Genomic DNA, 27,361 nt, shown 5'->3' on the forward strand with positions numbered 1-27,361 from the left:
ACGAAACACCCTCACAGATGTACCAAGGTGTGAAAACCCACTGCTCCCGTACTGGCGGCAGAATGGTGATGTCAAACACAGATACTCAGTCACCAACCACCTCATCTGAGTTTCCAGACAAGCTCCATCAAATACTCTCATTCTTCTTCAAACTTATTCTTTAATAATGCAATCTTTTACTGAAACAGAAGGAAATAAAGACATGACCTTAACCTACAAACTGAAGGAAACACTCTCATTTTGGTCCGCTGATATCCCAACACAGAACTCCCTTTAATGCTCCTGAAGATTATTTTCTGTGAATGTTTCGAAGACATTTTCTTCCTAGTAAGAATTAGAATAGAGATCACAAAACTGAAATTCCTGTAGGGCTTAGGGAGATTAACACAGAAGGATGAAATGGGCTTAGTGGAGACCACGGTGACTTGGAGAGTCATTTTTTGTCTGGAAAGAATGTCTAGGCTGGTACTCCAATCCTTGCAGAAGTAAGTCCTTGCAGAAGTAAGAGTCCAGACTGCCAACATTTCAAGATATAAATAGAAATTTTAAAATTTAAAATATTCAACAAGCCGTTGCTGGCTAAACAAATTCTGCCCGTGTGTTTGAGTGCATCTGTCAATCTACAGCCTTGATATTGGAAGAAGAAAATGAGAAATGATTAACCAAACAGATGCTATCAGGTTCCCATCCTTAAGTTCTTGGTGGATTCGGAAGGCTTCCCTAATCATAAAGAATCTTTTCCTCTTTTTCTTTTGGCCATGCCCGTAGCATGCAGAAGTTCCTGGGCCAGGGATAGAACCCCTGCCACAGCAGTGACAATGCTGGATCCTTATTCATCAGGCCACCAGGGAACCCCCATAAAGAACTTTTTCTAAAGTATTATCACATCTGAAGTTCCTGACTGAAAATTTCAGGGCTTTTTAAGCTTCAAAACATTGTGTCAGACATAAAAAAGCTCTCCAAAGAAAGAAGCCTTCTGTGTGAGAGGAAAAGTATAGGGGTCAAATAGTCAAATAGTTAAGTGGTCAAATAGTTAAGATTCTGATAAACTATCTCTCAAAGATGCATAGGCAAGGTCATGAAAACATCCAGCTAACAGGAGAGGCTTCTAAACCAACACGAGGCTGGTGGAAGTACAAATTCCAAGTACCAAGAAATGCAAAGCTGAAGCTGTATATCACTGAGAAAAATGCAGTGAAATAGAAAAGAAACAGTTCATCTCACCAAGCCAATAATATTTACAGTCTGTGGGTAGTGCCGAAATAGTTCAGGGAATGCCAATATCTATCTTTGAAAAGCCAAGCCAAACTTTTAAACACAGCATTAGATCACTGGGAAGACTAAGGTAAATCCTTATTTCCTCACTCTCCTTTACAAAGATTTTTTTTTTCTTTGTAGGGCTGCACCCTCAGCATGTTAAGTTCTCAGGCTAGGGGCTGAATCGGAGCTGTAGGGTGCCGGCCACAGCCACAGCCACAGCAACACCAGATCTGAGCCAAATTCGTGATCTACACCGCAGCTCATGGCAATGCCAGATCCTTAACCCACTGAGAAAAGTCTAGGGATCAAACCTGCATCTTCATGACACTATGTTGGGTGTTTTTTTTTTTGTCTTTTTGCCTTTCTAGGGGCGCTCCCACTGTATATGGAGGTTCCCAGGCCAGGGGTCTAATCAGAGCTGTAGCCGCCGGCCTACACCACAGTCACAGCAACGCGGGGTCTGAGCCACGTCTTCGACCTACACCATGGCTCACGGCAACCCCGTATTCTTAACCCACTGAACAAGGCCAGGGATTGAACCCTCAACCTCATGATTCTTAGTCGGATTTGTTAACCACTGTGCCACAACAGGAACTCCTATGTTGGGTTCTTAACCTGATGAGCTACAATGGGAATTCCTCGTTTACAAAGAATTCTAACATTAAGATTGACAGCCAATGTAGAATGCACCTTCCCTTTCCAAAAAGGAAGTTTCACTATCTAATGTTTCTAGAAGTTTCTAGACAATCTTTTGGTAACAGTTTAAAAATGGCAATATAGAATGAATTAGCCATGGACCACCCAAGTCTCAGTTTCATTTCTCTTCTTCATTTCCCACTAGGGCCCCAGACATCTTTAGCCCATGTAGCCCCCACTTCTGGAATCAGCCAACTCATCCTTCCTTCTGGAATGAAGAAGGATGGGCAAGACAAAGGTAACAGCCCAAACCACAACGGCCCTCCCATCAAGAACAGTACCTGTTCAGGCTTCAGCCCCGGTGGGACCCAGGCGTACTCCTCCAGGGCGCAGCCAGAGTCATCGTCCGAGGTCGAGTTCCTCTGGAAGTCAAACATGAGTTTGCTGACGGTCTTCTCCATCGCCAAGGGCATCACCGTCACCATGTGCTCCTCCTGAGGGCACTTGCAGTGCAGGCAGATCTTCCTGCAAGCGGCAAAGGCCGGAGGTGAGAAGGAAGGCAGAAGACACCATGTTTTCACTTGGCTTGTCACTCACCAGCCCTTGGATCCCAAACCATAAACACATTCCTTGGCAACTGGCTTCTGACAAAAGCGTCTGAGGTAGCATACCACAGCCTGCCTGCCTTTGTGGAAGGTGTGGCACTATGTACCTGGAAACATCCTGGACTGTCAGAGGCCACCTGGTAAGCATGCTAAGGATATTTAAACATGGACCCCAATCTCTTCTTCTAAATCAGAATCCCAAGAGGAAGGTCAAGATATCTTTCATTTTATTAGGAAGAATGCTGGATATGGACTGTGACCACAATGTCTTTGACTGGAATAGTAATTAAATGTACACCGTACATATGCAGACCAGAAGTATTAACAGTAGATTTAACAAATACTGCCAACATATTTTTTTTATAAAAGGTTTCTAGCCCTTAAGAAAAGGAAGTGGTTTTAAATATAACTGCAGGTGAGATTTTCTTTAAGAAGAGTAAAAATATTTTTTTCCTACTAAACACATCTGACCCTAAGGTCTCATGGGAAAGACATTTTCCTTTCATTAAAGAGTCTTGTAGGTGTGAGATTCTAATTAGAAACCTGAAATGTCCCCATGTTGGTAGTTTGTGTGTATATATATAGATCATGCGAATTATTTCCAAAGATTGCAGCCAAAGATCCAATTCTCTCTCCCAAACTGAACATTTCTCTTAAAAAAATTTTTTTTTGAACATTTCTCTTTTAAGATGACCATCTGTTCCCTTTTCCATGGCTACAAAAATGATGAAGCAATAAAAACGTTGATGTCAGCAACACAAAAGCATTTCTAGCCTCTACTGATGAAATAAAAAGAGAAGAAAAATATAAAGAAGGGAAAAAATGTTAATAAGCTGCCCTACTTATACTCGGACCTTTAGAATTAGTTTCAGTGGCATCTTATAAAGGGGATGAAACAGCCCAGAATTTGAATCCCCTGTTCCTGCATTTTTTGACAACAGCTTTGTGAAGATATAATTCACATACCATAAAACTCCCCATTTTCAAGTGTGCAGTTCACTGTTTTTCAGTATATTCACAGAGATGTGAACGCATCACCACTAACTAATTTTAAAACATTTTCTTCACCCTCAAAAGAAACTCCATGTGCTTTAGCAGGAACTTCCCACATTCCCTTCCCTCCGGGTCTTGTCAACCTCTAATCTATTTCCGGCCTCTAAGGTTTTCCCTCTTCTGGAAATTTCATATAAACGGAATCATACTATATGCGGTCTTCTGAAACCGGCTTCTTTCACACGACATGATGTCTTCAAGCTAAATCTATGCTGAACTATGTGTTAATCTTTCATTTCCTTTTATGGCATTATAATATTCCAGGTTATAGATATGCTACATTTTGTTTATCCATTCATCAATTGGTAGACACTTGGTTTGGTTGCACTTTTTAGCTTTTGTGAATAATGTTGCTTTATTTACATACAAGTTTTTTGGGTATGAATACATGTTTTCAATTCTCTTGGATATTGACCTAGGAATGGAATTCCTAGGTCATATAGTAAATGTGTTTAACATTTTGAGGAACTGTCGAACTGTTTTCTCAAATATCTGCACCTTTTTACATTTTACGAGTGTTTCATTTGTTCCATATTCTTGCCACTGTTTTTTTGATTGCTGCCTAGCAGGTGTGAAGTGGTATCTTGTGGTTCTGATGTGTACTTCCTTAATGCCTAATGATGCTGAGCATCTTTTTATGTGCTTATTATCTATCTTCTTTGGAGAAATGGCTATTTAAAACTTTAGTCCATTTAAAATTATTATTTATCTTTATTGTTGAACCAAAACACTGTTTATATACTCTCTAGATACAAGTCCTTATCATATACATGCTTTGAAAAATTTTCTCCCATTTGATGGGCTGTTTTCAACTTCTTGATGATGTCCTTGAAACACAAAAGGTTTTAATTTTGATGAAGTCCAATTTTTCTGCTGTTGCTTGTGCTTTTGGTATCATATCTAAGAAACTGCTGCTGGACCTAAGGTCATAAAGATTTACTCTTATATTTTCATCTCAGAGTTTTATGATTTTAGTTCTTATATCTGGGTCTATGACCCATTTTGAGGTGATTTTTGTACATGGCATGAAGTAGGAGTCCGACTTCATTCTCATGTACCCAGTTTCATTCTCATTCTCTTCATGGCATGAAGTAGGAATCCAACTTCATTCTCAGGGTGGTGCTAGGGCATTCTCATTCAAACTGCCCTAGCATCATTCAATTTAACTGCATTGATCCCTGTCAAAAATCAATTGCTCATACATGTAAGGGTTTATTCTGGACTCTCAATTCTATTCCATTGAGCTCTAGGTCTATCCTTATGCTGGTACCACACTGCCTTGATTCCTGTAGTTTAGTTTTATAGTAAGTTTTGAAATTGTGAAATGTGAGTTCTCCAACTTTGTTCTTTAAAAAATGTTTGGTTCTGTTGGGCCCCTGGCATCTGCATCATAAAATATGAATTTTAGAATTAGCTTGCCAATTTCTGCAGAAAATCAAGCTGGGGTTTTGACGAGGACTGCACTGAATCTTTAATTTGCAGAGCACTGCTATTTTTTTTTTTTGGCCTGGGGATCAAACCTGCACCACAGCAGTGACCTGAACTGCTGCAGTGACAACACTGGATCCTTAACGTGGTAAGCCACCAGGGAACTCTGAGAGTATTGCTCTCTTAAAATATTAAGTCTTCCAATCAATCCGTGAAAAAAAGATGTCTTTCCATTTATTTCAGTTTACTTTGAATGTCCTTCAGTGATGTTTTGTGGTTTGCAGGTACAAGCCTTGCACTTCTTTTGTTAAGTTTATTCCTAAGTATTTAACTCTGTTTGACAGTATTATGACTGGGATTATTTGTACAATAACATTTTCAGATTGTAGTACATAGAAACACAAATGATCTAGCCTCATACAATCTTGCTGAACTTATTAATTCTGTTTGTGTCTATGTGTGTCTGTGTTCTTTAGGATTTCCATTAGACAAGATCACATCACCTGCGAATAGAGATGAGTTTTATTCTATCCTTTCTAATCTGATGCCTATTTTTAATTTGCTTGCCTTACTGCCCTGGCTAGGTCCCTCAGTAAACAGAAGAGGCAAGTATGGAGTTCCTTGTCTCGTTTCTGACTTAAGGGAAAGTATCCAATCTTTCACTAGAAAATATTACACAACTATGGGTTTTTGGGGTAACTTCCCTTTATCAAGTTGCAGAAGTTTCCTTCTATGCTAGTCATTGAGTGTTTTTATCAGCAAAGAGTGTTGGATTTTGTATGTGCTTTTTTTTTTTTTTTTTGCACCTATTGAGATGATCAGTTGGTTTTTGCCCCTATTCTTTTAATGTCTTGTCCTGATTTTTAACACCAAAATGTACCTGAAGAAACAAAATCAGTTTCATCCAGCCAATGTGGAGCAGTCAACTTCTCCCACTTCTGCTTTTCATCCTACTGAAAATACACATGGGCAGAACGCACACTTGGATCTGTTTTGCAACTCCAAACTCAGAAAAGTTTCAATCAAACCCTGGTTGTTGGTTTTAAAAATAGTCTGAGTTCATTTTACCGGTAACTTTTAATTAATCAGCTACTGTAAAGAAGTCAGGGATCTTGGGAAACAGGTTTTTTTTTTCCTTCCCTAACTTTTTATGTCAGTTTACAACTTAAGGAAAATAGTTTTAGTGTGTTTAAGCAAGTACAAGAAGCTCTTTCATGACTAATGTTTTTTACTAGAAAGTCATACTTTTAGAACAAAATGTAGAGGAATTTTTACCAAATTCAGTCTCTAGAATAATCATCAATGAAATTCACTTATTGAGCAATGCAGGGAAGAGCACACTTTTTAAAGTCGGAGAGACAGAGTCTAATGAATAGAAGCTCCAAAAGAAGAAATAAAGACAAGACGAAAGGAAACACAGAATTAAAGAACCAGATCTACAAAGATCAGTCACTTATGATAGAGCATGATAATGAGAAAAAAAAAAGAATGTATACATGTATGTGTAACTGGGTCACCATGCTGTACAGTAGAAAAAAAAATTGTATTGGGGAAATAACAATAAAAACAATCAGTAGAAGTGTGAATGGGGACTGGGCTACAGGCTCTCTCCAATCATTCCACAAATAACCATCAAGGGTCTATGTTGACCTGGGATACCTTATCAAAACAAACAAAAATCCCTCCCTCCATGGAACCTATATTCTCAGAGGGGGAGAAACATACAATAAGCAACAAATGCAAACTATTCAATCATCAAGTATATTAAGGATGCTGGGGATTTCCCTGGTGGAACTAAGGACTAAGGGTTAAGGACTCAGTGTTGTCAACACTGTGGCTCGGGTTACTGCTGTGGCACGGGTTTGACTTTGGTCTAGAACTTCTGCATGTTGCAGAAGAAGCACCTTGCACCTCAGCCCCCCAAAAGCCAAGTGCTATGCAAAACAAAAATGGTGAAAGAGGACAAGAGCCAAGCAGGACTGAGGTGGGTGAGGTGGGGGCAACACACCAACAGAAGGCGCGGCATCTGACTTGCTTAAACCTGACATGCATGAGCCCAGATTTGCACACCAGTTCTCCCAGAAAAGAACTATCACCCCACTTTCTAGAAAAGTAAACAAAGGCCCAGAGAGGCTAAGCAACATGTTCAAAGCCAACCTTCAAGAGCCAGCAGACCAGGTAGGATCCATTGACCCCTGAACTCAAATGATAATCTACAGAAGCCATACCTGATTGTAAACAGAGGATGCCCTTTGACTCCCAAGCAACACACACACTCAGAAAAACCAAAACAAAGAGGAAAAAGAAAGGGGGAAAAAGGTACATCAAAACCACGAGGACTTGTGTATTTTCCCTGCTAGCTCTCTGCCTTCCACTCATTTATAATTAACAGACACTCCTGTGGCAAGGCATTTTTATTTGCAAAGAATTTTTAACCTCTGAGTGCTTCCCTGACAGCCTTTGGAAAGATTAATTTAATAACCTCTGTTTATAAATGAGGGACGCCAGGCCCGGATGCTGAGAAAAGAGAGGAGGGTCAGTGGTAAAGCCAGGAGGATTTCTCTTGATCCTCAGGTCTCTCTCTGCCTCTTGGCAAAACACACATGGCAACACCCAAGAGCTCTCTCTCTTTCGACATGCTGATTAAAGCTTTTCATGAGTGTGTGGGGAAATACATGATTTGTTTTTTTTTTTTTTAACCAGACATTTATGAAAATAGCACCTGCTAGCAAAGCAGGATTTCATTTAAAAAAATCATATAAAGCATGCACTGCTTTCATTCTGTCAGAGTTGACGTTCTACCTGCACATAATTGGATTTGTGAATGACAGGTTTCCAAGGAAAAAGGCATGATTCAGACAACAAGGATCCTGCCTTCTCCCCCTTCCTTCCTTCCACCCAACAATGAGCCCTGCCACCCCCCCCACCACCACTCCAAAGTTGCAGTTATAAATCCATTTGCTTCCATATTCAGAGGCCACAACTGACTCTTGCAGGAAATAGATAATACCAGCAGGTGAGGGCTCTTTTCAGCTGTCTCAAAGTCATGGGTATCAGTGACCATACTATCTGCAAAATGACTAACAATTTATACAAATTAACTTGCCTACCATGCTGTGCGAAGATTCATTATAAACAGTTTTGGGGGTGTATGTTATGGCAGTTGTCTCATCTTTGAGAGGTTGACAGGTTATTTACAAGACTGAACCCTGAACCATTGTTTTGTGTGAGAAGTGATAGGATGAAGGCAAAAAAGGCATCTTCCTTTGTCATATGATACTGACAAGTTCCAGTCAGAACCTGCAAGATTCTAGATTTGGACAGGATTGGAAATTCATTAAGTCCTCCCCTCCCCCCCTTCCATCTTTCTTTCATCCCTCTTCATTTATTTTTATTTTTTTTTAATGAGAGGAAAATATTTTATGCAAAAGCACTCTTACATGGAAACTCCATATAGGACAGAGCTGTCCAAGCAGATGTGAGAAGAGGAGGCCCTGAACTTCTCTCAAGTTCAACCTTCTCTCAAACTCCAGGCATTTTCATGGTCCTAACATCCCAAGGGTTCCAAAGACACACATTTGCAAACCAGCATACAACCTAGGACAGCTCAAGGTCATTTTTAATATTTATCAAAATAGGAAGTATGTACCCAATAAGTAATGGTAGAAAGACAAAAAGAAACAGAGGCTGCAAAAGCTTTTAAGAGACAGATAATTCCTAATCATGAAACTCTATCTATAATGATGAGTCTAGTCATGGGAAATTGTATATCTTGTTTCTGAGATGCTACACGGAGATGCCTGGGGAGTAGCAATGTACCTCATGACTCTGATTTGATAGGTCTTAGGCAAGGCCCAGGAAGTGAATTTCCACCAGCATCCCAGACGATTCCAACACACACTTGGAGGACACTCTTCTGTAGTTAGCCTCTTACTTAGAGGGGAGCATCGGAGTCAGAGTTATGTCTAAAAACTGGTATGTTCTACCAACATACCCAATGGTCTCTGGACAGTGTCTGTTTTTCAACCTGTTCCAGGGGATCTATGCCAACTCCCCCCAACCACTATGCACATCACTAAGCCCAGTTGTCACTCAGTTGGGTACCACTGGGGCATGTGTGGGAAAAGATGTTAGTGAGAGTCAGGAACACACCAGCCACCAGAGTGGTGTCTCTCTGCCCTCTGTTCTGCCTTCTACCTACCCTGTGGTGTAGGCTTCTCTGCCCCAAGTCTATGGTCAGATCAGGTTCATGCCATTTTTATACAAAGGGTCAAGGGGCAGATTGCTTAAAGAGTGGTTTAGTCTCAATACGAATTAAGCGAATGATGAGGAATGCACATGGCTTGGCTCAACATGGCAACGCAGCTGAGATCAGGTGTGAGAAAAGACACTTTTGTTAGAGGCTGACACAACCTAAAGGCCTCCATAGCTATTTGCTAAATAACAGATGTGTGTCCTAGGCATTTAAATTCTTCCATGACTTCAGCTCACTAAAGGCAGAAGAATAACTTCTTTTATTCTTAAAAAGAGGAAATCTTTTCTCCTCTTACCATGTGAAGTCACAGCTTCCTTATCTTTTTTTTTAAAAAAAAAGCAACATACAATTAATGTAGAAAAGAATCAGGAGTTAAAGATAAGCAAGAAGAAGAAAAATAGTTCCTCCCAATCCCAGAGATAATCACTGTTAAACAGAAACAGCTGCTGGTCCTCTTTTTCCCTCATGCTAAGAAACCAAAGACCAGATTTCATTCTATGTGTGTGCCATCAGCGAGTATCCAGAGACAGGACTCAGGCTTGAAATAAAAAGACATGCTCCAGAACCACCCACGCATGTACACACAACACTCCTGGCAAAGAGATGTGCGTCCTTCAATACAGATAAGTGAGTTTGTTCTGATCTGGCGCCATGTAGCGAGATCAGAGAATTTATTTACATAGCGTGGAAGATGCCGGCAGCGTGGGAATTGCATATATACTTATGGGTATCACGGAGTTAAGTTAGGTTGTTCAGATTAAAAAAAAAAACATCTGAAAACCAGATTTCAACAGCTATCAACTTTCAATTTTCTGTGCAAGTAGGGAGAGATGGGGCATGGATAATTTAAAACCACTAAGCCCTGGCTCTGAAGGGTGTCTTTTGTACATCAGTCACAGACACTCAGTGCTGTGATAACTTACGTCATCTCAAACCACCTACAGGATCTGTCCTGGGTAGGACAGACTTAGGAGGGGCTGTGTGGGAGCCCTGGTCCTCAGTCTTATCTGCTGCCCATTTTCCTCGAGTTTCCAATGATAAGCACCAGCCTAAAATGAATCAACAATTATTCTGAGTTTACTGCCCTTTGGGCACACCTTTGCCACCTTCCCTGTTTTACTGCAGGTAAATATGTGTTTGGGGTGAAGAGAGATTTTACTGGGCAGAAAATAGGTGCTCTTAGGGAAAAAAGGCATTACCATGCTGTGTAAGTGAGCCCATAAGAACTGAAAGTGAGGTTGTCTGCTTCAATTTATTGATGAAATGGAGTTCCCATCATGGCGCAGCAGTAATGAACCTGATTAGCATCCATGAAGATTTGGGTTCAATTCCTGGCCTCGCTCAGTGGGTTAAGGATCTGGCATTGCCGTGAGCTGTGGTGTAGGTTGCAGACATGACTCAGTCATGAGTTGCCATGGTTATGGCATAGGCTAGCAGCTGTAGCTCTGATTCAACCCCTAGCCTGGGAACCTTCATATGACATGGGTACGGCTCTAAAAGACAAAAAAAAAAAAAAAAAAAAGATAGCATCCAAACATTCCCATGATGAATGAGCTATCATAGGAGTTAGTGAGCCTAGCAGGTTAAGGATCCATACCACTGTCGCTGCTGTGGTATGGGTTTGATTCCTGGCCTGGGAACTTTTACATGCCAAGGGGACTGTCAAAAAAACAAAAACAAAAAACTGAGCTATCACAAAGATCAAAATGGCATGGGTCACAGGATCAGGTGACCCGCGCAGAGGGCTTCCGCTCCCACCTTCCACACACTTCACAAACACACAAGTGGAGTAGCATGGGGTATTCTACTCAACACTGTGTAATAACCTATATGGGAAAAGAATTTGAAAATGAATGGATATATATGTATAACTGATTTACTTTGATATACAGCTGAAACTAACACAACTTTCTAAGTCAGCGCTACTCCAATAAAATTTATTAAAAAAACAAGAGGAAGATCAGAATGAGGAAGGTAGGCCAAAGATAATTTTGGAGGCTGGCTTGAAAGGAAATGAGATGAAGATGTTCCAGGAGGTGGAAGCGTATCTCTAAAGGATCAAGGACTCCAGGACAGGTCTGACCTCAGGGCCCCGATCCCAATATGTGCTTTCATATTGGAGGATGGCAGGTGAGGATGAACACGGTAACTACATTTCTATTAATACAGTTTCTTACATTTACAGAAGGTTTGTAAGAGTCACATTTTCACACTTTATCTCACATATTCACTCTCAGAAGCCCTACCAAGCTGGCATTTTTCCACTTCACACAAAGGAACAATGTGTTCTGCAAACTCATGAGCAACTTGATGTTATACGGATTAGAACCTATGTGGTCTGACTCCAAAGCCAATGCTCGTTCTATGACCTTGTTTTAAGGAGACTGGCCAAATCTTCATTTCTTCCATGCATCTCCACCCTTCCCTCCATCTGTCTGAGCATCCATCCTTCTATTCAGGCAGGCAAGCGTGACAGCATCTGCTGTGTGCTGGGCACTGTACTAAGATGCTGAGCCTAGAGGAGTGATTCACACAGTATCTTTAACCTCATGGGGCTTCCAGCCAAGTGAGTAAGACAGATCACTGTCAGGTAACCAAACAGACTTGCCATTTATAAGTGGTGCTAAGTGTTATGGTGGAAACAAATAAGGAGGTAAGAGAGGGGCTGATGATGGATCAGGACAGGCCTCCCCACTGAAATGACAACTGAGGTGTGACTAGAAGATGGAGGATGACGCAGCTATGAGAAAACCAGGGAAAGAGTTTTGCAGGCAGAGGGAAAGCAAGTCCAGAGGCTCTGAAATGGGGAAGAATGGGGTATGAGTCATTCTCAGGAGGTGGTCTGTGGCCTCCCCTCTCCCATCGCCATCAACATTGATAACAGTGACCCAACTGGCTGAGCCACTGCTTGTCCCAAAGCCCAAGCCCAAATGTAAGATTCAGGGGACGGTGCCATCTTAGTGGGTAAAGGAAAGCTCTTTTTCTCTCCTTAATACCCTTCTCCCTGGAATCCCTAGGGCTCTCTGCCTTGATACCCAGATGCCAGCATATCCTGTTATTTGCAGCCTCCCTGGCTCCTTAATTCCCTCCCCAAAGTCACAATACTGTGTTTTTCCCCTTTTCTGGCAACAGCATAAATGAGGGACCCAGGCATGAACCTTGACACTTGCTGTGTCTGGAAGCAAGATTTCTATCCATGTGAGAAAGGAAAAATGGTTTCCTAATAAACACAGAAGCTCAATGGTGGAGACCGTGACAGGGCCAGCTGGGTACGAGGCTGGTGTGAGCACAGAGCCAAAGCCTGCCGCCTGACCCGGCCAACTCCCTGCCTTCCACCTGGGCTCCAGTGGCTCTGGCCATCTGCACTAGGAGGAGCTTCTCTCTCCCAGTCATTGCCGAAGGTGGTAGAGGGTCATTTATAGTGGCAGTGGTTTTCAGTCTTAATACGTCCATTCATATTTCCATGAAGAAACATACAGAGTGCCCTAATTTAGGCTAATTTATTTTGGAATTTTTAAGTGGTGGAAACACATTTCCTCTTAATAAAAACAAAAACAAACAAACCAAAAAAAAAACCCCTGGATGGGAGTTCCCGTCGTGGCGCAGTGGTTAACGAATCCGACTAGGAACCATGAGGTTTCGGGTTTGGTCCCTGCCCTTGCTCAGTGGGTTAATGATCCGGTGTTGCTGTGAGCTGTGGTGTAGGTTGCAGACGTGGCTCAGATCCCGCGTTGCTGTGGCTCTGGCGTAGGCCAGTGGCTACAGCTCCCATTCGACCCCTAGCCTGGGAACCTCCATATGCCGCGGGAGCGGCCCAAAGAAATAGCAAAAAAAAAAAAAAAAAAACCCTGGATGACTTTTCATAGTCTGAGTCTCTGACTGGACTCTGATTTCTAGGACTGATGTTTCAGCAGCTGAGGGGTGATGTCTTAGATTGAGCTTCCCCAGAATCAGATCCTTGGGAGGTATCTGAACATAGAGAAGTTTGGGAGGTGACCCCAAAGAGTCCTGAGGGAAGTGGAGAAGGAGAGCAGGGCCAGGAAGGATGTTGATACAGGGAGAGGAAATGAGCCCGGTATGGCCCTGGGCAACTGCGAGGAGCTTTGGGAAATAGTCTAGAACATTCTTCAGAGATGTCCCACTGGAGAATCAAGGAGGCAGGGGTACTTAGCTCTCAGTTCCTTAAGTCATGAGGGAAGGACCACACCTGAGGCCCTGGGACGTCCCCAAAATTCAAGACAGGCAGGCTATAGCCAAAAGTTACAGTTCCTACTGAAGGAGGCACCCTGGGTCAGGGTACCCTGTAAAGGTGAGTGCCAAGGGAGAGGAAGGGGATGCCCAAAGTGTTTGCTGCAGGTGCCTTCATTAATTAAAAAATAATTCACTGAACATCTACCATGCACTATGCATCCTGGTGGGTGCTGTGGGGGATTAGAACAAAACAAACAGCACAGAGTCCCTAGCTGACTAGGGCATAAAGATATAGCCACAAAGAGCTAGACCACGGCATGCAGAAGTATCCAGGCTAGGGATCAAACCCACACCACGCAATGACATTGCCGGATCCTTAACACTAGGCCATTAAGAGAATGTCTTTGTCTTGAGATAGATGCTGAAATATATAAGGTAAGGGATTACGTTTGCTGTTTACTTTCAACTGGTTGAGCAAAAATAATAGTATGTGTGCAGGCATAGAGAGAGAGAGAGAGAGGAAGCAGCACAAAAGCATACAATGTTAACAACAGACATTTCTAGAAGGGTGTCTGAAAGTTCATTATGCTATTTTTATAACTTGTATGTAACACTGCTGTTTTTCAAAATAAGTTTTAAAACAAAGAAACAAAAGGTGGGCAGTCCTGTGACTTTGTTGTTAGGTCAGTTATGAATAGAGAAACTACCATGTGCTGGGCACCATGCAGAGGGAGCTCCTGGTTAACCAGAGGTCAAGCAGGGCCTCCCTGAGGAAGCTGAACCTGAAATGTGCTGAGTAGGAGGTTGCTAAGCAAAGAAGGGAGTTGTATTCCCAAAGATGAAAAGGCATGGAATTGGGATACAACATGTTATCCTCAAGATATTGAGAGTAGTCTAAGATGGTGACAAGAGCAGCTGCAAGCTATATGAAGGACTTTTCACATTACTGTAATCAGGCTAGTGAGGAATCTACCTACCAAACATGGCAGCTAGCTAATTCAGCATCATGGTGAGGTAGAAAGAGAGAGTCCCCAGAGGAGAAGAGCTTGGCCACAGATGGTGTCTCCATGGCAACATTACCTACATCACTGCATCTATAGGAAAGGCTGTGGGTACCTAGAGAAGCTCTGATTCCCTTAGCTGCTGTCAGACCCACTGCCTTGCTAAGAAGAAACCAAGGGAGATGGAATGCTTTCACCTGGATCAATTCCTCTACTTCACTTTGTCCACATGTTAGCTGTGATTTTATAGTATGCATGTTTTTGCTTCATTGGACATTTAGCAGAGCAAGATCTAAGAGCTCCTCCTTTCCAGATGAGGCCTTCAGGGGAATCGTTTCTGAGAAAATGACTGCACATTGAATTCCAACACTCCTCACCTCTCAAATTCAAGGCAAGAACTTGGAAGACGCCACAAAAATCTCTGTTTGCCATTCCCCTCTATGCCATCTGCTGAAATATTTGTTCAGTCCCTACCTCCCATGTAGAAGAAGTTGGCTAACCTCATATAGACAAGATCAGAAACATTAAATATCCCCTGAGTATTTAGAAAGAGTATAGAGTACATTGGATTCAGATCCTAGATTCTGGAGGCACTGTGACTTGGTTCAAATCCTACCTCTACCACTTCATTGAATTGTCGTTAGGATTAAATCACTTAATACCTACAGCACTCTGGGTATACTGAAATCTCACTCTGCCAATTGTAGGGTTCTATACCGTGCAAAGGGATACAATGAAAGCAACAGAGCTCCCTAGTGGCCTAGTGTTAAGGATCCGGCAATGTCATTGCTGTGGTGTGGGTTTGATCCCTAGCCTGGGTACTTCTGCATGCCATAGACACAGCCAAAAATCAATCAATCAACCAACTGATCAATCAATCCAAATAAGTCTCTACTTAAACCCTTCTTAGATATTCCAGTTGGGACAGTAATTAATTGATGGAAAACAGACGGGTGGCAAATCTACAAGTCTTTATTAAACATCTAGTACATACTTAAAGTTGTGCTGGACTGAACAAGGTAATTTGATTACTGTCTCTACGTTAGGATTACTTACGCTTTACTGTGCTTTTATGATTTCAACCTCACAGAAATGACCTCCATTTCTCATCAAGATACAATATGGTAGACAGGTTTAGATATTCAATGAATGACCCCTGGGACTGATCAAGCGCTTGAGAGCCTCCCACGCCTTTCAATTCAGGGAACACTTTGACTTGCCCAAAATCTCTACCAAGTTAGTCAGAGGAACAAGGGTTATTACTGCCATTTTATGGATGGAGAAGGGGAAGCTTAGAGCAGTCAAGTGCTGAGGTTGCTACTATTAAGTGTGGAGTGTCTAGAACGCCAAGTCTACTGCTTCTCACCCTGAACCATGGGAAGTCAAGTCAGTTTGCTTCTGCTTCTAGGGTCTGATTTTTCCAACCTTCCTTTGAAGAAGACATTTTTGGAGTGGATGTTAGGCTGTGTGCTGAACACTTTTCTTGTATTCCTTGTTTAAACCTGAGAGGATGGTGAGAGACGGAAATTATTAATACTGCCCTCATTTTACAGATGGGGAAAACCAAGGCTCATGTGTTTCTGAAACTTCCTCAAGTTCCCACAGCTGGGAAAACACAAAGCAAGATCTGCTAGATTCCAGAGCCCTTCACCCAACACCTGAATGCCTTTCTGAGGCCCCGTCAGACTGACTGTACTGGACCCTTAATCCATGTAAAACAAGTTGTGCTTTTCTCTCTGTTCACAGAGGCCCCCAAATCACTGGCAAGTCATAGGAAATTCTTAAGTGGCTGCTTATTAATAACATTTTCAGTTTATATTAGGCTGCCTTTCATCCAGGGGAACCCAGCCAGCTCCATACACAGAGAACCACTGAAATTCAGCCATTTCTGGTGTGGATGTGGGCCAGCTGGCAAAAGCAGCCCTCAGGGGCTTGGCTTGTGGGGATTCGGGCAATGGTCACACCCTTCAAAACTTGACAGGGGCCCTTTAATATCCGTGCTGAAGGGCTTGAGGCAAAAACTTCCCAGAAATCCGTGTTCCTCAGTGAATGAGGCCAAAGGCTCAAGATGACCCCAGTGGACTTGGGAAACAAGAGCATCAAGAAATTGGGTGTTGACCAAATACCGAGGCAGGAGGTAAAGCCCCTCCATTGAGATGGAGTGAGACACAACAGGGAAAGACGTTATTTTCAAGAGAGACCCAGCTTCAGTCAAGTCCAGGAGGGGGAAAAAAAACAAAAAAGCAAAAAACAAAAGCCAGAACACATTTCTCAGGGTTTCCTGCAGCAGGGACAGGCGAAAAAGGCAAGATGCTGATTTCCCTTCTTCAAGCTTGAGCCATGGAAAGGGTCTGGGGGTTTTGTTCTGAGCCATGACTTATTCTGCAGCAAGGAGGGGAGGGAGGGAAGTATGGAGAAAGAAAATAACATTTCCTGGTTTCACGTCTTATTGGAAAGAAGCCCTTAATGAATTGAATTCACATGGTCTCCAGGAGTAAGACATTGAAAATATTTAAAAATTTGCTCTATTCAGATTTGACAAGGTGATGGCTGAAGGATGGTGCTCCCTTAGACGCACTTCCCATCCCCAAGCGTGGGGATGTAGCAGTTCACACACGCTTTTGGTGTAGTTGATACAATGAACAAATGACTTTGGACTCCCATGGTGTATGGGATGAGTCTCAGTGGCTTACTCCTGACCTCGACTCGCTGTTTCTACCTTTACTCTCCTAGTCCAAGTACAGTTACCTCCTAGTCACCATTACCTCCTGCTTAAGCTAAGGCAACAGCCTACGTATTCTTCCCAACATCCACTCTTGCCTTTCTAAAATCTATTTTCTTTTGGCTTTTTTGTTTGTTTATTTTTAAACAACTGCCCACATCTTCATTTTATTTTATATTTTCTCTTTTCTTTTTAGGGCTGTCCCCATGGCATATGGAAGTTCCCAGGCTAGGGGTTGAACTGCAGCTTCAGCCACCAGCCTACACCACAGCCACAGCAATGCAGGATCCAAGCCACACCTGTGACCTACACTGCAGCGTGTGGCAACACCAGATTCTTAACCCACTTAACAGAGGCCAGGGATTGAACCCTCCTTCTCATGGATACTAGTCAGATTCTTAAGCTGTTGAGCCACAAGGGGAACTACTCTACTGTTTTGTTTTTTAAACAAAACAAAAAAAACAATGGCAATAACACTCCACCCTCCTGCTTAAAAAGCTCTACTGGCTTCCCACTACAATTTGAGTAAAGTACACACCCCTTAACCGTGGCCCACAAGATCCAATGTAATCTGGGCCCTTTCAGTCTCTCCAACTTCATTTTGTCTCACTCTCCCATCTTCTCTACCATTTTTCAGCCACAGTGACCTTTTATTGGTCCATCGTGCTCGCCAAGGCCATCCCTCTCTTAGGATCTTTGCAGTGGCTGTTTTTCTGCCTGAAGCATCCCTCCCTGAGCTCTTTATGAGCTGGCCTAGTTTTCATTATTCAGGAAATCATGTAAAGACACCTCCACCAGGAACCCTATAAAAAAAATAGTCTACTTTCCCTTCTCCTTCACTCTCTATTATCCTGTTTTTCCCTTAACATTGTCACTATCAGAAATTATTTTACCTGTTGATGTATCCATTAAATGTTTTTCCCACTTCCATAAGTTCCATAAGATCTAGGAGCTTATCTAGCATTTAGAACAATAAACATTCTATAGGTAGTTCTTTAAAATTCTGAATCTCTAATACCCAGACTAGAACCTAGCTTGGTAGTTCTCAATTAGTGGCTGAACATTTCTTGGTCATGCAAAGAAGATAGAATCAATGTGCAAAATTGTCAATTTTTATCTTTATTTTTTTTAGAATTAATAAAAATGTATATTGTTACCATGAGGCCAAAAATGTAGTGGGCGAGTCAACTATATGATCATCAAAACCAGACCAAGGAGAGACTGACTTTTCCCTGGATTAAACAAGAGTGGAACGTTAGGGCAGAGAAGAATACATTTATGTTGAGAATGACCAAGAATCATATGGTAACTGCCAGGGTCGGGGGTGGAGGATGTGCGGGGGTTTGGGATGGAAATGCTATACAGTTTGGTTGTGATAACTGTTGTACAACTATAACTGTAATAAAATTCATTAAAAAAGAATCATATGATAACTGCAGTACAATTCTGTTATGTGTACTGTAAAATGTTCACTATTTGAAAGAAGGCCTTGAATACAGAAAGACTGAAAATCTCTCACTTAACCTAAAGTAGAGGTTAAAAAAATTGATTGAACTGTCAAGTGAATAATAAAAAGTATCTGAAATGCAGAAGAAAGAAGTACTCCTGCAGCCTTGGCATCTGAGACCACAGACTTCAATTTACCCATCTATAAAATGGAAGAGAATCAGGTAATTCTCCTTTTGGGGCCACAGAGCTTATTATCATCTCCCGGGTGGCCTCATGGAATAATGCTGTATTTCCACAGGGCAGAAGGATAGTTTTTTCAGGTCCCACGTTACCCTTTGAAGATTTTCCTGGATGAGTTTACAACAATGTACCATTTAATTGAGCAGTTCTTATTAACCTTTTGGGTGAATTTATCCCTTTAAGAATCTGATGAAAGCTGGGATCCTCTCACTTCAAAACTGAACATACACGCATTCACAGAAAATTCCACATTTAATTTCAAAAAGTTTGTCAATCTTTGCTGGTCCTTTGGTGCTCATGCATTCTAAGTTAAAAACACCTGGTTTAGAGAACAGGCTAAGTGTACAAGGTCTTCTCTGCTATTCCTCCCAGGCCCAGAGACAGTGCCTTATGTCTTGCAGATGTTCTTTTTCACTCTCTGCAATGTTCTTTTAAAATTCAGAATAGCATATGATATCATCATGACCGCTTAGGATGCTGAATCTTAGGAATTCAATGAAACAGGGTTTAAAGTGATTTTTAAACATGGCCAGGGCAAACCATATTGGTGTTGAGGCAGCTCAACTGACAAAGTGAACAGAAGGCAGGTTCAAGCTAGCCTGATCAAAATCAAGCCCAGCAGCTAGGATCCTTCGCTTTTCCAAAGCCATTCTAACAAGAACTCAAGCTCCAGTTCTTGAAAGAGGAAGATGTGAATTCTTTGCTTTGCATTTTCATCCTGCTTCCTAATGAGACAGGTGTTTCAAAGTGGCCCAACCTGCACAGGAAGCATGGGAGGGGGTTGTGGTAGGGGATTCAGTGTCCCAATTGGTGGCAAGCTTCTAGTCCTGACAGGGTCTCTGGGTGACTGAGATGATGGCCTCAAATGCAAGTCACAGACTTAGGTAGTAACTGAAATGAGCTCCTGAATCTTGAGAGATAAGCCATCAGGGGAGGGCTTTAGCTGAGGGTAGCACAGATGCTGAGCCAACAGCAGCCACTCCGTATGCACTGGCCACCTGGCCAACGGCAGAACTGCCCAGAGGATGCCTACAGGAAACAGTTCAACGTAAAGCAGGTTATTTCCCTGGGAGCCCCAGAGCAGGAAAACTCAATAAAGACCCTACATCACTGGTAATAAAAAGAGTGACAGGAACCTTAAGAATGGTCACGTATTAATTAGAACAACAGGATGTCTAGCCCAGAGGGGAAAAAAATCTATTCAAACCTTAATTAAACAAAAATTCAACTAAAAGAAACTTTCAAAAAGCCTACAGGTCACCCACTTTTGGGAGGAAGAACAAAACAATGTAAAATAATGTAAAGTAAGTAGAAAATAGAATTTCTTTTCAGCATGCCTAAAGCAATTAGTAGGTCTATGATCTATACATACGTATTTACTAACTTCAGAGGAAAATTAGCTTCCAGGCAATATCCAACGGTAGACATGGCAAATAAATCTCTTGGGGCAACTACAACTGATTAATACAGGCTACCTGAATGGCGGTGTTGAGTAGGGTTCTGAGGGCTGTGTTGGAGCTTGACAACAAGAGTATGGTGGGCCATTGCTGAGGTCCACAAGGGACAAGGGATGAGGAGGCCTGGTGATGCAGGCACCAGGTATTCACGTGTTCCTATCATGCTTGGGACATTCCTACAACTGAAGTTCAAACATGGGAACACATTCAAGTAAGAATAATTCTCCCCACTGAAGATTTTCTCTGTCATTCAGATAGAAGCTTCTAGAGGACTAACAAGGAGGGGTGAGGGAAGAAAGCAGACATCTGTTTATCCTGCTGGATCACAGCCTGGGGTCCAGGGAGAGACGAGATATCAAACTCAGATGATGCTCACAATCAACCCATAATCAACCCACTTGCAGAAAATTTGTGTTCAGGATAATAATTTACATGGCTGCCATAGCCTCAATCACAAGACACATTCAGCCGGTAACTGTGCTCTTCCTATTAAGGCGGCAAAGTGATTGGATATATTGTCCAAATTTGCAAAAATAAGATTGAAACCTAACTGGGATTTAACTCTAATCAGCCAGAAATTCAGTTAACCAGAACCTCCCGTTCCTCTTAGCTGACACTTTTTTCTTTCCCTAGCAAAACAACCAAAGACACAAGCACCTGTGTTTTTCAAAACTGCACGAAGCATTTGGGTTTAATTTATATAAATTGGAACAGAATTTTTTTCCCTTAAAAACAATACCACCTGATCTGGGAAACACCTACTTTTTATAATTTCAGGTGTTCTAACTATTTACAAATATACATGGCATAACAATTAATGCATTTACTTATATGGTATGCTTGTGTAACACACACACATTTCAAGATCATTCACATCTAGCATTTCTACAAGTTGTGAAAGCTTCAGAGTCAAATCACTTGAATTCAACTTCTAGCTTGACTATTTACTAGCTGTGTGACCTTGGGTAAGTTATTCAACCTCTCTGTGCTTAGCCTCTATACAATGCAGGTGGTCTGAGAATCTATCTTAAAAAGTTATCATGGAGTTCCCATCGTGGCGCAGTGGATAACGAATCCGACTAGGAACCATGAGGTTGCGGGTTCGGTCCCTGCCCTTGCTCAGTGGGTTAACGATCCGGCGTTGCCGTGAGCTGTGGTGTAGGTTGCAGACGCGGCTCGGATCCCACGTTGCTGTGGCTCTGGCGTAGGCCGGTGGCTACAGCTCTGATTCAACCCCTAGCCTGGGAACCTCCATATACCGCGGGAGCGGCCCAAGAAATAGCAACAACAAGAACAACAACAACAAAAAGACAAAAGACAAAAAACAAAACAACAACAAAAAAGTTATCATGAGGATTAAGATATAGCACATACAATAGTGAGCATGGTGCCAGGCCCATAGTAAGTAATTAACTGTTATTAATTACTTAATATTAATAACAGCAATTAACTGTTATTAATTATTTTTATTACTCTGTAGGAGAAACAGAGTCACACAGCAGTTAAGTGATCTCTTTGAGGTTTACTCACATAATGAATGACATGATTGGGACTTGAACACAGGCCTTCTGAAATTTTGTCAAGTTTCCTTTCCTGCAGAGCATTCTGTGCTTATTACAAAGGTGGCTGAGAAGGAGCAGTGCTGGCATCACCAGGGGGCTTGTTAATAATGCAGAGTCGGCAGCTTAGCAACACCCCCAGGTGTATCCACATTAAATTGGAGAAGCCTGGTCTCAGGCACTCTGCAGGATGCCTGTGTATATAACACGGCCTGGAGGGCTTCTGAGAATGAACGTGTGGCATGGCCACATTGCAGAGTGCAGGCACCGTCTTGAACTAGTCTGAAACATCCAAAGGTCAGAGGTTTTCCCCAGAAGTTCCAAGTCTTCCTCTGGAGGGCTACTGCTTCTCATATCCCATATTCTCAACACACATAGGTCAGGTCCAGATATAAAACCTGACCTTTTAATTCTCTATCCAAGAGCAGCCAACGGTGCAAATCACATGCCTCCACCAACAAGGCTGAATTCCTTCTGAAAGTTCATGCTCATCAGGGTTGGTGCTGGAGGACAACTTATAGATCACCTGATTCAGGACCCTCATTTTAGGGGGTCAAGTACTGAGGCTCAGAAAGGGGAAAGACGTACATTCAAGTGGACACCTGATGTGCATGCAACTGGGGATCAAAAGCTAGCAAGCCTGGCTCCTCTCTCTATACTCCAGTGTAATGGCCTAGCAGAATTTCCCAGGCTCCCTCTAGTCTGACAAAAGGCTGCTTCCATTGGCCTGGAGCTTTTACTCCTTCTCAGAGTATGTCTTACCTACTTTCCAACAAACTTCACACTTCCATTCTACAAGCCCTATTCAAAGGTCTAAGGGAAGAAGCTACTCTGTTCTGTTTTGTGCCTGCAATACTGTTATGAATGTTTCTAATCTTAGCAAAAGATTAAGCAAAAGGATTTTAATTCAATGGCTATGTAATGAAGTATTTCTCACATGAGGGCTCCATGGAGAAGATCTAGAAGGCAAAGAAAAAACATTCACAATACATTATAGTGAAAAGTGTCAGGAGGCCCAGCCTGATGGACATCATTCAGGCTTTGGATAATGATTATTCTGGGTTTGAGTCCTAGCTTCACTCTTTTTTTGAGTAACTTTGGGCAAGTTGCTTAACTTCTAGGAGCCTTGGCTTCTTCATTATTAAATAGAGCTAATAATGCTTGGCTGCATAACTGCTGCAAGAATTAACAAGGCAAGGTATGCAAAGCATCTTTCATGTCAACTAGAACATGGCAGGGATTCCACCTGTGAAAGTTATTACTTTTTCTATACATTCACACCAACACAAAGATCATTTCAGACACACAGACACCCTAAACATGCACTTACATGTACACTAATAACTACCCTGAAAACATATCTGAACCTGAGACCATAGAATATATAGCTGTTTCTCAGTTGAGTTCTGGAACTTTCATGAACAAGCATCTCTGAGGACTCACAACTGATGAATGGACGCCAAGAAAAGAGCTGGAAAAATGGCATCCTGCCCAGCTGAAATGAAATGCTAAGAATTCCTGTTCCAGTTACTTTTAACTCTGGATGGGGCTGGATTATACATGTAAGGTCTGATTTTTAAGAACCAAGAAGGAGTGGGAGAACTGAGGCCAATGGCATTCCCAGTGCAAGAGGAATGCAGTCAATTCAAGTCACCCTCTATTACAAGACAGAGAGAGTGCTGGACTGTAAAAGGTATGGTCTGACCTGGGCTCCATCTCTGTCCCATATCCTAGGGGGAAATAACACCAGTGCCCCAAGATGGTTCATGTACAAACTGCAGAACCAGGAAGCAGGAGGTTATCAGAAACTACCATTATTCCTTCTTCCTAAAGGGTCAGCCCACTGTCCTGAATAAGCATGAGTCTTATGATACTTTCTCAAATGAGCCCAGCCCTGACATCTTTGACACCTCCACCTTCAGCCAGTGATGCCTCTGGATTCTGTGCTCTTGCCAGTGTTCTGTCTCCTCTTCCATGTCAGCTCCCATAAAAGTGGAGTCTTCAGTTCAGCCAACTTGATCCTTATGGACTTTATAGCCAAATGTGTACTGGAAGTAGACCCTACACTCCCACCAAGGAAAGGAAGGAAGCTTATATTTACTTTAAAATGTGTTCTTTTTTATAAATACATATTTAAAAAACGTGATTGTGATTGTGATGCTCATTATACAACTCTAAATGTAATAGAATCCATTGAGTAATAAAAAATAAACTGTCATTGTTTAAGCTAAAAATAAAAACAAACAAAAAACAGTCCACGGTGCTCTGGTGGAAAATACTTTGTGTTTAGCTACAAGTAGGGATTCAGAACTTAAAATGGCTGCATTATGGGTTCTGCAGGACAGATGGAGAGAGGGGTTTCTAGCTAAAACACAACAGAGGTGCTTGTCTTGTGACTCCAAAGGGCACTTGAGCTTTGCACTTTCATGGTGGTTTGGAGACTGCTCCGATACGGTCCCAGATGCCTCCCTCCCTCTTCCTAACTCCTCCATCCTACCTCTCTACTTCTCTCTCTCCACACCTCCCCCACTCACACCCCACCCCCACCACTCCCCCTGCTTCTTTCTCCCTTTGCCTTGTCCCCAGGGAAATAATGGAAGAAGCAGTCCTCCAAACAAAGAACTGCTCAAAACAACACGCCAAAGAGAAAAGAAAGCCAAGACTCCCAAATCAACTGGCCAGGTCCCCAGTGGAAACTGTGGAGACTCATGATGCTGGAAACTCAGTGTGATCCTATCTAACATTTTCTTCGCTAGATCATTCAAACACACCCACATCCCCCCAAACCCCATCACAACACACACACACACACTCATATACACACTCATTCTCAAGATACAAGATGAGAATGTTTCATTAAATATATTTTCATACTGGGATAAGAGCAAAATGGCAAGTGTCAGCCAAAAGCATTAATAAGGAAAACAGATTTTGCCAGTGCCTGGCTCCGAAGCTTCTTAGTTTGCAATAGTTTATGGTCGCCAGCAACGACCTGATTATAAGCACAACCATCAAGGAAGGAGAGAGTAGAGAAAGGTTTCAGCAGGTCTTCAAGCACAAAAGGAAAATCCTCGCCCAAATGCCAACCAGAATTCTTGTCTGAGGGATACAGCATTTTGACTCTTGGGTGTTTAAAAGCAACAGAGAAAGAGAGAAGACCAGCACTTTGGCTTCTGAAGAAAGAGGTTTCTGCTAATTCAAGGCTAGCAGTACAGAAGGGAAGTTAAGAGTCCTGCTCGAACTCAGAGGCTTTGCAATTCATGTGTAGTAGGACCAACACTAGATTAGGTACTAGGATTTGTCATTAGCTGTGTCATTTAGGCTAAGTCATGTTCCCTCTTTGGCCTTCAGTTTCCTCTGTCAAATGAGTGTTAAAACCGCTACCCTCTGCGGTTCACAGGTTGGGGTTCAATGGGAAATATGAAAGACATCAGCACCAGAAGAAAGTAAAGTCCAACACTGGGAAGGAGCCAAGAAATGGTCAAGGGCAGTGCAGCCACCACTCCTCAGCAATCCCATGAGTTCTGTAAGTCTAGGGACATTTATTTCTAATTTTCACATAAGCCAAAACCAAAGTTCAGAAAGCTTACTCTCCTCTCGCAAGATCATGTACACAATCAGGAGGCAATGAAGGTGGGCTATTACCAAAGGATGACTATGATTCCCTGTGCAAAACACAACTTGACTAAAGGCCATGGCAACCGAGAAAGATCAACTCCCGTTTCTGGAGAAAGAACTTTATGCCAGGCGCTTCGAATTCACTGGCTTCTTTAATCCACTTGTAACTGTTCCTTCAGACCTCTGCACTGGAGTTCCAGTTCATCTCAATTTAAAAGAAAGACATTGAAAGGAAAGGGAGAAATAACCATCAAACAGCATGAATGAAATACGTTCACTGGCATAAGAGAGGAAGGGCACAAGTATGGCAAACATGTATCGTGTCAACAGACACAAATCAATGGCAGAAGGCTGGGTCATCATCAGTGGGCAAGAGAGGCCCATTCTTTTCCCTGGACTGCTGATTCACAAACTCAAGTTACCCATATAAATGAAGCCTTGGAACTTCTGAGGAGCCATCCAGCAGGTAAAGCCCATTTTCAAAGGCATCCTCGGATGGAGGAGAAAATGCTTAATGTCTGCACTGCACAGAGAGAAGAAAGAAAATGCAGGCCTCTCTCATGCAACACTGAGCAGAAATGTAAACAGAAATCTAGAAATGCATCAATTCCAATTTAGATCCCAGAGCATTCTACATGTGACTTGTTGGCTGACATACAGAAAACCTTCTTTAAGTGTGCCTGAGCTCCAGTTTGTGTTAAATGATATCCATTGTACCATCCAGTCACTTTTAGTTCTGGCAATTACAGGAGCCTGTATCATACACTTTATTCTGTCAACTTAACCAACATGGAGGGAAGTTCCTTGGGTGGGAACGGACTGGGACACTATAGTGACTGGAGATGGCACTTCTGTTGCCAGCTAAACCTCTCTGTAGACAAATGGATGTGAGCTTCTTTCCTTTTCAGTGGGCTATTTTATTTTTTAACCACAACACTTATAATAATGATGATAAAAAGGTAACGAGGGCAACAGCAATAGTAATAGCTAACCCTCATGGAGCATTTACCATGTGGCTAGTGCTGTGCTAAGTGCTTTTCAAATGCCATCTCACTGAATCCTTATACCCTGCCTATTGGTTCTACTGCACTTTGCATTAAACAGACCGGAAACACTCAGAGAAGGGTAGCTCAAAGTATTTTCAGCTCTTTCTGAATCCAGAGTCTGAGCCCTTGATAAACATCATCCTCTACTGCCTAAGCTCTAAATTCCCTTCTCATTCCTTAAGCTTCCATGAATGCATCTGCCTTCTAATATTTCTACTTCCCCTCACCCCACATTGCATGGCAAACCTTTACAAACCCGCCATTTCAAACAATGCGATTTTACAATTTCTGGCAGGTCCACAACTGTTTACAGACTGTAATGTCTGATGGAGCCAACATGTTCTAATTTTCACATTAAAAATAAAAAAAAAAAAGAATTTCCAAGGGGAAAGAGCATTTGATGGAAAGGCAAAACCTTTACAAGCACTCAAGGAGGCATTAAAATCCAAATTTCCAAAATACAGTAATGCTGTCAAAGTTGTGACTTATTCTGGAGCCCAAGGGGACACTCACTCTGACCCATCTGTGAAAGCCATCAGCAGCCAGTAAGCCTTCTGGGAAGCAAGATTAGAGCAGCCAATTCAGTCTCCAGCAAGGAGGCCAGGCTGCTTCATTTAGTTTAAACCTCACTGAGATGGTTTAAAACACTCTCTGGGAAGAGATATTCAAGCAAAGCAAACTGCAGCCTTGTGAGGTGCAGCTCTGGTACATGACAGTCCATGTCTATGCAGTCACAGCACAGTGGAGCCCTCCCTTGACTGTGGCCAGGGATGCAACGACTAGAGGCAGAACTCTCTCGCTGGGGAAATTGCGGATGTGCTGAAGTTATACAAGAGCCACA

General features: G+C 42.3%; 1 protein-coding gene across 3 annotated transcripts in view; it reads right to left on the reverse strand.

Moving 5' to 3' along the window:
• The window catches only part of PRICKLE2 (prickle planar cell polarity protein 2), a 349,250-nt gene that overhangs the window by 93,468 nt on the left and 228,421 nt on the right, over positions 1 to 27,361 (reverse strand). For all 3 annotated transcript variants that reach the window (XM_047778600.1, XM_047778607.1, XM_047778617.1), the window contains one exon: positions 2,238 to 2,421. In XM_047778600.1, coding sequence (XP_047634556.1) covers positions 2,238 to 2,421 — 184 coding nt within the window. The remainder of the gene's footprint in view (positions 1 to 2,237; positions 2,422 to 27,361) is intronic.

Source organism: Phacochoerus africanus, chromosome 1 (genome assembly GCF_016906955.1).
Source record: "Phacochoerus africanus isolate WHEZ1 chromosome 1, ROS_Pafr_v1, whole genome shotgun sequence".
Classification (NCBI taxonomy): domain Eukaryota; kingdom Metazoa; phylum Chordata; class Mammalia; order Artiodactyla; family Suidae; genus Phacochoerus; species Phacochoerus africanus.